The sequence below is a fragment of the Pseudoliparis swirei genome, chromosome 9 (genome assembly GCF_029220125.1).
Source record: "Pseudoliparis swirei isolate HS2019 ecotype Mariana Trench chromosome 9, NWPU_hadal_v1, whole genome shotgun sequence".
NCBI lineage: Eukaryota > Metazoa > Chordata > Actinopteri > Perciformes > Liparidae > Pseudoliparis > Pseudoliparis swirei.
The window spans coordinates 12,478,157-12,490,776 of NC_079396.1; the positions used below are offsets into that span (position 1 = coordinate 12,478,157).

The 12,620-nt window shown below is 43.5% G+C and overlaps 2 protein-coding genes across 2 annotated transcripts; one reads left to right on the top strand and one right to left on the bottom strand.

The window, feature by feature from the left end:
- Positions 1-373: 373 nt before the first annotated feature.
- lamtor5 (late endosomal/lysosomal adaptor, MAPK and MTOR activator 5) lies at positions 374-4,833 on the bottom strand. The gene is made up of 4 exons (XM_056424082.1): positions 3,517-4,833; positions 3,374-3,435; positions 1,567-1,684; positions 374-761 (listed from the first exon to the last, which is right to left on the bottom strand). The coding sequence occupies exons 1-4, from the start codon at positions 3,966-3,968 to the stop codon at positions 701-703; spliced, it is 693 nt and encodes a 230-aa protein (XP_056280057.1). The 5' UTR covers positions 3,969-4,833; the 3' UTR covers positions 374-700.
- Positions 4,834-10,156: 5,323 nt separating this feature from the next.
- prok1 (prokineticin 1) lies at positions 10,157-12,127 on the top strand. Its single transcript, XM_056423707.1, has 3 exons — positions 10,157-10,355; positions 11,180-11,305; positions 11,624-12,127. Exons 1-3 carry the CDS (start codon positions 10,281-10,283, stop codon positions 11,774-11,776), a joined length of 354 nt encoding a protein of 117 aa, XP_056279682.1. The 5' UTR covers positions 10,157-10,280; the 3' UTR covers positions 11,777-12,127.
- The last annotated feature ends 493 nt before the right edge of the window (positions 12,128-12,620 follow it).

A 12,620-nucleotide genomic window follows, 5' to 3' on the forward strand; every position in this document is an offset into this window, starting at 1 on the left:
GGAGAGAGAGAGAGGAAAAGAGAGAGAAGGGGGAAAAAGCTCTGCAGCGAAAACACCAGAGCCGCCGCAGACTTCGGTGCTTATGCAGTGCGCCACCAGTTCCACCGCAGATAGGCAACCACATGCGGACACGCGGGTTTCCTCCGACCTTCAGCCAGAGATGAGTTGAATCTCCCCGGTGAAAGAAAACAAGAATACACCTGCATGGCGCGTCACGGGTCCCTGGTCCTTTTTATCGCTTATTTGATATCTGATTGAGAATATTTATTATATTCTGGGATTCACGACATGCAGCTGCCACAGAAAAGTAATTGGTTCAACACACCACACTGACCAAAGGAGGAAATAATGAATACTTAACACGGACAAGGGCAACAATCAAGTTGAAGTTTATTAAGCGGCGTTTGTTTTCATCGTGGCTTGAACAATATGGTTGATAACAAAAACACACACAAAGTATGAACATAGTTGTAAAAAGATGTTGACGGGCCTTGTTATGCGTTACAGACAGCTATACATATTAATAAGAAGGGAATCTCACGGCAAGCATGTTCTTGTATGGGACATGCAGAAAACAAAACACACATGTGGACATTCCAGATCACTCTTGCAAACTGAAGATCTTTGATACAGTTGAACCAGATGGTCTGAATACACGCGTGTGCCTTCATGTACTTTTCTTTACATATACAAGTCGTCTTCAGGAAGATATCTTGTGAACTGCTACTGTGATGGTCCCATGACTCCTCACCAGAATGGTTCTACAAAATAAGCAAACAAATACAATTTACTGAGAGAAATATTCACCTGGGCAATAATAAATATTGTTTAGTATGGACTTACCAATCATATCATTATTATGAATAAGATGCAGTGTGACTTGTTATACAACTGATCGATATATATTCTTTGATAAAATTCCCTAAACATGCAGTAATATTGTTGGTGATGTTATAACTGGAAAAATGTCATTTAGTATTATTGTCATCATCATGGGCATCAGCAATAGTCCCAACCCACCACAAATACATTTATATATTTTGCATAAATGCACCATTTAAAATGCATAAATATCTACTAATACTAAATGTTGACCTTTTAACTCACAGTAAAATAGCATGAGGATTAACAACCTGCCGATTCTGTTTTGATATATGTCCCAGTTATGAAGTTATTGATTTAACGTCCATTAACAGCTGCTGTGATTTTACCATACTTGGTCACAATAGGGCAGCAGACTCATCTTCAGTCACTTTGAGGTCTAACTTTTCTAATGACTCTCTACCAACGGTAGGAATGAAACGGAAGATGTTTCACAAAGTCCAGAAGGTGGCAGCATAGTCACGCAAATAAGAGCTAAACTCCTTCGCCAAGACTTAGGTTCAAACAATAGACACACAGTCTTTGATTTGTTATCTCTTTCAACAGTTTTCTTCCAAAGAGTTTTTGATCTCCACAAGTGTTGATCAAAACCACTGCAGAGAGACCCCTTACATCCAGAAAGACAAAATGGAGGAGCTGCAAGTCAGTCAAGCAAAAAAACCAAAAGTCGTTGTTAGTGCTCACCCCGACTCACACTCCAAACACACTGTGGGACTATCCGTTGGGTCTTTGACGAGAGCTGCTGCTTGTTTGGCCAAAACGGAGATAACACCGCCATGTTCATCAGACAGGGAGCCACGACCTGGGATATGAAAGAGTGTTACGAAACAGAACTCAAGAAACATTAAAAAAGCATTCATTCAACTTTCTTCCCTGATAACTGATCCAATCATTATCACTGCTAGATGTGTCTTTTCAAAGTTTACAGCTACATTTGCAAATAATCGACATGTTTTTAGTTTCATCAAGTTAATGACCCCTCTGGTCAAAGAGACACTCAGCTTGTATTTCTAGGACTGTCCAGTGACCCCAACTGATCCCCTCGAAGAATTACTTCAATATTTTGATCCTGCCATATACGTCTCTGTAAAACCACAATTTGTTGTTTTGACACTATGATTTTTGAACTTACACAAACGAGGTCCAACCAGGTGAACAACTGGGGCACGACATAATACACATTTAAATCTCTCAAGGCTTTTTCATTGTAAATGTGATCACATGGGTCAGACCAAAAAGCCACAGATGGAAAGCCTCCTGAAATGATACAGCGTCAGTAAAATCAACTAAATTGGGAGAATTCAAACAAGCAATTATTAGCCTAACATTGGGACTGAGTGACTGAGCGGTTTGTAAGCCAGGTCGGCATAACGCTACAAAACACTCTTTTATTGAACCAGCTACCACCTTCAGCCCTGGAGGCAGACACAGTCACCTCATGTAAGAGGAGACTGAAGACTTTCCTCTTTGTTAGTCTTATAGTGAGGGTTGAATCAGGTTCACCTGGTCCAGCCCCTTGATATGCTGCTATAGGCTTAGGCTGCTGGGGGACGTTTTAGGATACACTGAGCACCTCTCTCCTCTTCTCTCTCTCCTTATGGATGAATTTCCATCTCTCTATTGCACATTATTAACTCTGCTTCCTCCCAGGAGTCTTTGTGACTTCACGTCTCATAGGGTCCTTTGGACCTGGCTGGGTCTGATGCCATGGCCCTGCTGATGTGCCCCGCCCACTCCTCCTCTCTACCTCCATCTGCCTGATGGATCATGGAGGTCTGGATCGTGGTCCATGCCTACTACCAACTATTCATACACTCTGTCATACTCATTGAATGTGTTATAACTCTGTAATGATTCCTTCTCTACACATGACATCTATTACTTCTGACATCCTGGAGAGGGATCCTCCTCTGTTGCTCTCCTGAAGGTTTCTTCCCTTTTTTCCCCAGTGAAAGGGTTGTTTCTATTTCTTGGGAGTTTTTCCTGATCTGATGTGAGGTCCTGGGACAGGGATGTCGTATGTGTACAGATTGTAAAGCCAACATCACACATTTTATATACACAACATCACAAATTTGTAATTTGTGATGTTTATATAAAATAAACTGAATTGAATTGAATTACGGGTAACAAGTTGTTTGTGTTATACACATTTAGATAAGTGCATTTCTGCATTGCACCAGACTACAAAGCAGCTTCTTTCCTCAGGCTGCAAGACAAATCAATGTTCTGTTTTTGTTTGTCTTGTTCAGCATCAAAGTACGACAACGAGCCTTTCTTTGTGCAACCTTGTGCTTTAAACTGATAGCACATGCACCTTACATCTTGAACTGGTTGGTTTATGTCAGTAAATAGCAGGACAATAATCATCACATTTCTTTTGCAATTTACGCATGAAAAGATATATTTTTAACTGGCGTTAATAAAAAGCCAGTCTGGTTTAAATACATTTGGCTAACATGTGTCATGTGAATAAGCAGTGTTCTCTTACAGCCCAGATTGTGTCCTTGTTGATCCGTGCACAGCACTCCGACAACTGCTGGATTTTTCATGCTGTCAACAACACAGAAAAAAACCGTCTTTAACGTCGCACCAGTTGAAACACAAACTCATCACAGTCCGGTATGAACTCACGTGTCATCGAGATGCTGTTCCAGGGTCGACTCCATTATTATCAATCGTAAATAACTACAAAAAGTCCAGCTTTGTGTATGAAAATGTGTATGTTCGTAGCCTGCGTCCTCAAAGCTTCCGGTTGGAGTCAGCTGATCGTCACGTGCACTAAGGGTCGCGGTGAGGACCAAACTATACGAAGCGAGGTAACAGACGGCCCAAGAACCCGCCCACTCAAGAATAAATCCCCTTGAATGATTACTTAAAGCAACACTATGTAACTTTTGTACCTTAAAATAACAGCTTGAAAAAAATTGTGCCGCTACAATGACTTTTAATATGGCGATTTGCGCCTCCGCTATTGTCATCGGAGGTCTGTGGGGAAATAACTCCGCTATGTAGGATTCTGGAGCCGCCCGCTCCGGGGCGGATGTACTTCGACCTGCTTTCTGGCTGTGATTACGCAATGTCATATAGTGCCACTCCACGCTCGCAGCTCCAGTATAAGGGGAGCTTTTTTATGTCGCTTTTTGGTGTTGTCAACAATATTGTATTCGATCACACGTACTCCACATTCAAACATTTAGAAAACAACGTATATAGGCTGAAAACGCGATCGGTATTTCATCTAAACTAATTGTTGTCATTCTTTTGGTTATGTTGTAACAATTCGCCCTTAGCAACACAATCAAGGGGAAAAGGTACAATATGCTAAAAAAAAAAGGGAATGGGCGGATCTGCGAATTCTGGTGTTAACTCTGCTCAAATGGTCGTAAAAGAAAAACACACAGTCGATATGCGGAAACCCAAATGTTATTATATTAAATCAAATTCAATGCATCTGCAAGCCCCCAAAATGAACATACACTACTGTGGCAGCGGGGGTGTTTAGGCTCGGCTGCTGAGTGGGTGGAGCGGGGGTGTGGTTCAGGGAACGGTGTCTGATTGTCATCAGCTGGACTGATTGCTAATCTGATTGGTAATCAGTCCAGCTGATGATATGTGTTTGTGTATCTGAGGCTGGGATAAATTGGGATAAATGGCTTGACGCTCTGTTGTTTGCAGTACGGGAGGTTCCCCAGGCCTCCACGGGATTTTCTCCCTTTGAACTTTTGTTCGGCAGGACTCCACGGGGGGTGCTCGACCTCATTACAGAAAACTGGGAGGAGGGGCCGAGCACCAGTAAAAACGAGATCCAACACGTCCTGGACCTGCGAGCAAAGCTCCACACACTGGGTCAGTTGTCACGTGAGAATTTGCTCCAGGCCCAGGAGCGTCAGCAGCGGCTGTACAACAGAGGTGCCAGGCTGAGACAATTCACACCGGGAGAGAAGGTACTTGTATTGCTTCCTTCTTCCAGCTCTAAACTCCTCGCCAAGTGGCAAGGGCCCTTTGTGGTCACACGGCGAGTAGGGGATGTCGACTATGAGGTGGTGCGTTCTGATAGGGGCGGAGCTACACAGATTTACCACCTCAACCTCCTAAAGGCATGGAGGGGGGCGGAGTCTGTTTCTCTGGTGTCCTCAGTATCTGAGAGAGGAGCTGGGGCCTGAGGTCCCAAAATCCACCAATCCAGCCTCGCTCCTTTGTGAAGACCGTCTCTCCGGGACCCAGAAAACAGACATTGCCCGGTTGCAAAAGCAGTTTGCTGACGTGTTCTCTCTCCTTCCAGGACGCACAAACCTCATAGAGCACGAGATTGAGACTCCTCCGGGCGTGACAGTGCGGTTACGACCCTACAGGTTACCTGAACACAAGAGAAAGGTGGTTCAGCGGGAATTGGCTGCAATGCTGGAGATGGGGGTAATAGAAGAGTCCCACAGTGCCTGGTGTAGTCCCATTGTTCTGGTGGTCAAGAAGGATGGGTCTATACGGTTCTGCGTGGACTATCGCAGGGTGAACGATGTGTCACGGTTCGATGCTTACCCAATGCCCCGGGTCGACGAGCTCCTGGACCGACTGGGCACTGCGTGTTTCTTTACGACACTGGCTTTAACCAAGGGCTACTGGCAGATTCCTCTGTCGCCAGAGTCTAAGGAAAAAACGGCCTTCTCCACTCCGTTTGGGTTGTACCAATTCACCACGCCTTTGGGTTGTTCGGGGCCCCAGCCACCTTTCAACGCCTCATGGACCGGGTGCTGCGTCCGCACGCTGCATTTGCTGCCGCCTACTTGGATGATGTGATCATACACAGCACCACCTGGGCGGAGCATGTGCAGCGGATGGGCGCGGTGCTGGAGTCCCTGAGGCAGGCGGGGCTTACGGCCAACCCGGGAAGTGTGCAGTTGGACGGAGGGAGGTACGGTATCTGGGGTACCACTTGGGCACCGGGCAGGTGCGCCTCAGGTGGACAAGACCGCCGCCATCGCAGCCTGCCCGCGCCCAAGACTAAAAAGAGGTGAGGCAGTTTTGGGGCTGGCGGGCTATTACAGGCGGTTCATCCCGAACTTTGCGGAGCTGACCAGCCCCATGACTGACCTGACCCGGAAAGGTGCCTCAGATCCGTCCAGTGGACGGAGCGGTGCCAGTTGGTGTTTGAGGAGGTAAAGCAAGCTCTCTGTGGGGAACCACTCCTTCACACACCTAACTTCTCTCTCCTTTACTCTGCAGACCGATGCGGCGAACAGAGGGCTGGGGGCCGTTTGTCCCAGCAGGTAGGGGGTTTGACCGCCCCGTGCTGTACATCAGCCGCAAGCTGTCGGAGAGGGAGGGCAGGTACAGCACGGTGGAGAAGGAGTGCCTCGCCATCCGGTGGGCAGTCGACTCCCGCGCTACTACCTCCTGGGACGCTCATTCACCCTCTGGTCGGACCACGCCCGCCCAATGGCTCCACCGCATGAAAGATACCAACGCCCGAATCACTCGGTGGTATCTGGCTTTACAGCCTTTTAATTTCAAGGTGATTCATAGGCCGGGGACGCAGATGGTCGTGGCCGACTTCCTCTCCCGCTCTCATGGGGGGGAGGGGGAGTAGGTTAGGCCGGATGTTGCCCCGGCCTAAGTCGGGCGGTGGAGGTATGTGGCAGCGGGGTGTGTTTAGGCTCGGCTGCTGAGTGGGTGGAGCGGGGGTGTGGTTCAGGGAACGGTGTCTGATTGTCATCAGCTGGACTGATTGCCAATCTGATTGGTAATCAGTCCAGCTGATATGTGTTTGTGTATCTGAGGCTGTCTCCATAAAGGAGGTGGACGGACAGAAGAGCGGGAGTCAGGGTGGAGAGCAGAGACACAGTCTGCGGTGGCAATAAAAGTAATTACCAACTATCCCTCTGGATGCTCAGTCCTTATTGGTGCTTAGGGGGGGAGAAACCTACTGGTGACGGCAACCCGCTTGTCACAACTACAAACAATCAAACCCACTCAAAACGAAGTATGATCCCGACAGTCCCAAAGTCTTTGCAGTCCCCCAAAACAAAAGTAAATGACTGCACGCGCACACACACCCCCTCCCCCCAAAAGCCGGCAAACAGCTGACCGACCAGGGTCCGTGTATGTTTTGTTAGTTTGTTTTTTCGTAAAAACAAAATAACAGAAAGAGGAGGTAGAGGGACTGGGCGGCTCTCTAGGGCAGTGGTTCTCAAAGATGTTCGTGCTCCACTGCACAAACAAATTGTAACTAAATGGTCCATGCTGAATTTGTATTGAAATAAGAACTTTGTGTGACTCCTGTGACTGTGCTTTTTCAAATAGAATGAAGAAAATGTCAATCACTTTTAACCAAACCAGATTGCTCCATCAGACAAAAACAAATAAAAAGTCCAACAACTTTGTTAGAAGAACAATGCAAATAAAGTTGTGCAAAAGCTATTTGGCAAATAGCTTATTGTGACTGCAATTAACACGTTTGGCACTGGATATCTTTTCAAGAAATAACAATAAGTGCAACCTGTAAAAAACTAAACAAGTTCAAATATTTGGCAATAAAGAGTTTTACACTAAATATATTTTCAAAACAATAACGTGCAACCGGTGCTAAACAAAATGAGTGCAGATATGTGAGCCATCAAGTTGTATCAGTATTAGTTGAAATTTATTCAGGGGAGGCTGCTGCGCTGGCTTTCTCACTACGCCAAGGGACGTCTCTCGTCTAAAGCAGTGGTCCTCAAACTACGGCCCGCCTCCACATTTGGCCCGGCCCCCTGAACAATACCAGAAACGCATTCTGATTTGTTTTTATTGATTTTTTTTAGTCTGGCCACGCAAATCCTTGACTAGCCCCTGTCAAATAGAACGGATCAACGGAATAAAACTGTTAAAGGTGGTATTTTATCATCCTAATCCGTTCGGTCAGATTTGAGATAAAATCAAACTGCAGGTTTTGAAAGCACCCGTTGCCATATTTCAGTCACTGAAATCCGACGTCTCTGCCAAAAGTTGAGTTTTGGCAATGTTTACATCTATCTTGTGGAGAATCGCTCACCTTACTGCTGCCAAGATGCAAGCAGACACAAGTGTTTACAACTCATATTCTAAACTAAAGCAAAACAAAAGAGCGATTACAGAAAAAAATTGTATAAATCTGAAGTGTTTTATTCAACACTGGCCACATACTTTCTGACATGCATATATGCAAGTTTATATCCATATGCATGTGCTGTAATGAAAACATATTGTAAAAGATTTTACACCGTCTTAGCAACACAATTGTTTTAGATAGAAGTCTGACCTTAATTATTTAGTATTTAACCTTCTGATTTAACCCTTGTGTTGCCTTAGGGTCATTTTGACCCGAATCAATATTACACCCTCCCCCCGCCTTTGGGTCATTTTGACCTGATTCAATGTTTCACCCTCCTGTTACCTTTATATTTACTAACATATTTTACCCTTTGGGTTCAATTTGACGCCAGCAATTAAAACCTCCAGAAAATTATTAGAATTAATATTGTTTTCCAAGTTTAAGTGTGAGGCACTTTATGTTTGTTTGTTGACTACCGAAAGAACACCGACATTAAACATTGAATGGGGTCAAATTAATCCTAAGGCGGGGGGAGGGTGTAATATTGATTCGGGTCAAAATGACCCTAAGGCAACACGAGGGTTAAGGGATGGACGAAAAAAACATATAAATAGTGTGTAGTATATATATATAAAAACGTAAGACATTTATCAAATACATAATTAGTTTGAATTGCCTTCTTTTTCTTAATGTGTTCTTAATGAGGTGCCATAGTTTTTAGAAAGCAGATTGTAAGCACTTGATATATAAGCTTAATATTGTGTAAATGTAAATATAATGTCTGGTTTATTCTAGTTCCTCATTCCCTGAACTCGTTTTTTGAACTGGATTAGTTGTGACATGAAACCCTGCTTGTATATATTTCATCATTCATGTGTTACCCTTCACCACAGACACAGTGAACATTTATTAATATATTTTATATTCAGAGTTGCATCGATATTAAATTATTTTCCCCTCTTGAATAGATAATCTTTATTGATAATCCAGTTCCCACCTTTTTCTCAAGAAATGCAAAGGTGATCACAATCAGATGACTCGCACTAAACTGATGTCAGGCAAAAGAGCTCCAGCAGTGTCACATGATCGTTAGTCATAGAAGCACTATTTGGAGAAGCATTCAGTCCTTGTTTGACACTCAGATCTAATCACTGAGAATATAAATCATCTTTAAAATCAACATCACATACAAACAATATACAGCATGAACATCATCAGAGGAGTATTAATGTTGTGCTTCTCGCAGCCTTTAGTTGATGTATTTTGTATTTCCTCCACACTGAGCTGAGGCTGCCGCCTGCAGGGCTCCTTCCCTGCATGATTTCTGCTGCCTGTCCCAAGACGCCGAGGCTTCACTGCTCTCGCTGACTAAGCAGAAATGGATGAATGTAATTGTGTGGCTGCTGCATTGGGGGAATCCATCACCTGTGTAGCAGCAGGTTAATGTGCTGCTGACTAGCCCACAGGGTATACTCCCCCTCCTCTGATCTGATTCTTCATCTTGTCCTCTCCTCTTTGCTAACTCATATTTCTCTCCTCACATCTTAAATCAGATCAAATATATATATATATATATACAAATGTATATATATATATTCATACATTTTCTGTCAAAATAGATATTTAAATTCCTACCAAACAAATAGTTAATAGCGTATCTAATAAAGAGAATATGTTTGTTTTTTTACCTTTTAGGCCTTGTGGATGAATGCTGATGTGCAGCTAAAGATGATGTTAGCTGGCAACATACAGCATTATGGCACACATATCCCATAATGAAACAAGGAATATCACTTTTCATAAAGCCCAGTTCATGAGTCAGCTGCTTCGGACTGACATATAACTGCATTTCATGGTACCGCTGCTCTTTTTCTCACAAAGAGGTGTCAGTGTTTAGTTCATATGTCATCACTTGCGGTGCACTTTTCCATATTTTTGGTGTAAGCTTGAACCACTTGAGTCATGGAAACTCTGTCAGCCTCTGCTCTGCGCAGATGTCTGGTCAGACCTCAACAGGCATTGATGTACAAGTAGAGGGGACTTGTGAGCCTCCACACTGTCATCCGGAGGAGTAAGATGACGAAGCTTCGGAGGAGACAGGCAGAGAGGGCGTGGTGAGATCTCAGTCACGGTGAGGGAGGGAGGGCTGGGTGGGGGTCTGAGGTAGATAAAGAGAGGGAGAGAGTGTGGCTCCCCCCTCTGAGGAGCTCTGGGAATCTTCATGCCTGACCAGAGAGCCAGGGATCCAGTGTGAGGTGCCGGACAGACCGTTGACAACTGCTGTCCAGTGTTGAGGCTGTTGAGAGAGTCCAGACCTTCTGTTGCTGTCATGGGCTTGAGGGCGGTGCTGCTGTCCTTCCTCCTGGTGTCTCTGAGCTGCTCCAGAGGAGCCGTCATCACAGGGGTGAGTGAGGGGTTTCTGTCTCCGCTGCACACTGTTATTAATCACGCCGGTCACTCTGTTGAGTCATGTCTGGTTAAAGATAACATTTTACATTTGTTATATTTATATTTATCATCTTCCTTATCACCTGTCTTATAAAGTAAAAGTATATTGAGACACTGTGATTTTACAGTGAAACTTACTTACTTGAGCTGTAAGACTTATTTTCATCTGTCTGTTTTTTCTTTGTTTACTTAGTTAATAATTTAGTCTGTAACATGCAAAACAATGAGACACGCTCAGCACAAGATTCCTGAGCCAGTAAGCCAGAAGCAGGAGCCAGTAAATGTGTGACATTTTTGCTTTATAAATGCCTTGAATGTTAACTTTAAAAATTGCTTCTTTTTTTATGGATTAACTGACGAATTGAATCGTTTCTTAGCTAATTCTGTCAATACATTGGGAAGCGTGCTGCACTTTTGTAACACTATATTAAATGTAATACTATCCCTACAAACAGCAGTGCTCACTTTTCTGGATAATTTTGTAAAATGTGATTACACATGACTGACAGGAGACCACATCCTCCTCTGCTTCAAGTCCAATGGAAAACACAGAGGAAATGATCCCAGCCCTTGATTGATATTCATTTGTAAATGGATTAGGGAGATGACAAGCAACGAATAAAATGGCTTTCACTGTCAACATGAGATTACTATTACAAAATAAAAATGAAATAGATGCAAACATAAAAGGGTATCTCTATGAGCATAAATAAAACAGAGTAGCTCTTTTACTGGTTTCTGTCTGTCCTCAACCCCCTCGTCTCTCGCTCTGTCCTGCAGGCCTGTGAGAGGGACGTCCAGTGTGGTTTCGGTCTCTGCTGCGCCGTCAGTCTCTGGCTGAGGGGCCTGAGGATGTGCGTCCCAAGAGGGCTGGAAGGGGATGAATGCCACCCCTTTAGTCACAAGGTGGGGAGAAACGTGACGCCACTCATCTTCACACACGCACACACATCCTACTTGCCCACACGTTAGTGGACATTCAGATTATATCAAGCTGCGAGCAGGTTGGTCGACGTTTTAGAAAAGCTGCTGATAACTGCAGAGGATATTTATCTCCTCCAGCGTGAACCGGCCAATCGAATCCATACATCACTATGATCATCTAGCGCTGGCAACAATTAGTTCTCCTAACACCACATTCATCTCTGAATTCAGACTTTGAAGATCATTTTTTAAAAGATTATCAGCTCCAGTTGTCAGCTGATGAAGGATTTGTACTGTCAGATTTCCCCCTCCCACTTTATGTCTCACTTCCAGGTGCCCTATGCAGGGAAACGGCAACATCACACCTGCCCGTGTCTCCCACACTTGATGTGCACCAGGTACAGTGAAAGCAGGTATCGATGTACTGACGACTTCAAAAGCCTGGACTTTTAACAGACGCCCAAACATGCAGATGAAGAAGATCGTGGCGGAAACTGCATTCAGAGTGAAAAAAACATGCTGTGGATCTGAACAACATATTTAATCTTCACTGGCTGTATTCTTTATTTGCGTACTCTATGCACTATAATACATAGTTTGGATTCCACCAATCCATACATCAAGGAGAGAAAGAGAAATGCCAAGAGAGTGTAACCGATTAACACGAGCAGACGATTCTTTGTACTTAATAAAAGCAAAGAAGATATTTGTGAACAATTGAAATATTTACTGTTTTGTTTTCATGTTCAATTCATGTTAAGTTTTCAAAAGTTATGTATACATATTATTGTCAATAAAAGTATAACTCCAACATTGTTGTTGAATACGTGCTCTCTGGAGTGTTTGTCTTTGTTGCTTGATGAAACATGAAGAGTTTTATGGGATGTTAAGTGGTTTTAATCTCGGTCTGATTATGATGAAGGTCATGTTATGGCACTATATGTAACTGAACTGACCTCCAGAGATGTTGTTTTTATTTTTTAGTACCATAACCTTTTTCAGTTTATTTTCTGCCAATGGAATTTTCTTAATTTGGATGTTATTTTAAAAAGTGTTGCTTCAGTATATTTGTCTAAGACATCACATCCTTTGCCCTGATAAAAGCAAATTATTAAAGAATCTTAATACTTTTTTCCACCACTGTGCTTTGATAAAGTGTTCAGCGTTTCATGGTCATAGAATAAATTCACTGCAACAACATATTGTGTTAAACTAGATGCTACTCAAGGTTATGCATAATGGAGTTTTAATTTAGATTTTCAAAACAAAATTAAATGTAACTTCAACCATGTAAATA

Excerpts from the sequence above, each read along its gene's own strand:
- lamtor5 (XM_056424082.1), bottom strand. The coding sequence starts at position 3,968 with ATGACATTGCGTAATCACAGCCAGAAAGCAGGTCGAAGTACATCCGCC. Across the intron at positions 3,436-3,516 it reads GAACAGCATCTCGATGACAC|CATGAAAAATCCAGCAGTTG; the intron begins GTGAGTTCATAC and ends TGTTGTTGACAG. Across the intron at positions 1,685-3,373 it reads ACAAGGACACAATCTGGGCT|GTCGTGGCTCCCTGTCTGAT; the intron begins GTAAGAGAACAC and ends TTCATATCCCAG.
- prok1 (XM_056423707.1), top strand. The coding sequence starts at position 10,281 with ATGGGCTTGAGGGCGGTGCTGCTGTCCTTCCTCCTGGTGTCTCTGAGC. Across the intron at positions 10,356-11,179 it reads GAGGAGCCGTCATCACAGGG|GCCTGTGAGAGGGACGTCCA; the intron begins GTGAGTGAGGGG and ends TCTGTCCTGCAG. Across the intron at positions 11,306-11,623 it reads GCCACCCCTTTAGTCACAAG|ATTTCCCCCTCCCACTTTAT; the intron begins GTGGGGAGAAAC and ends TTGTACTGTCAG.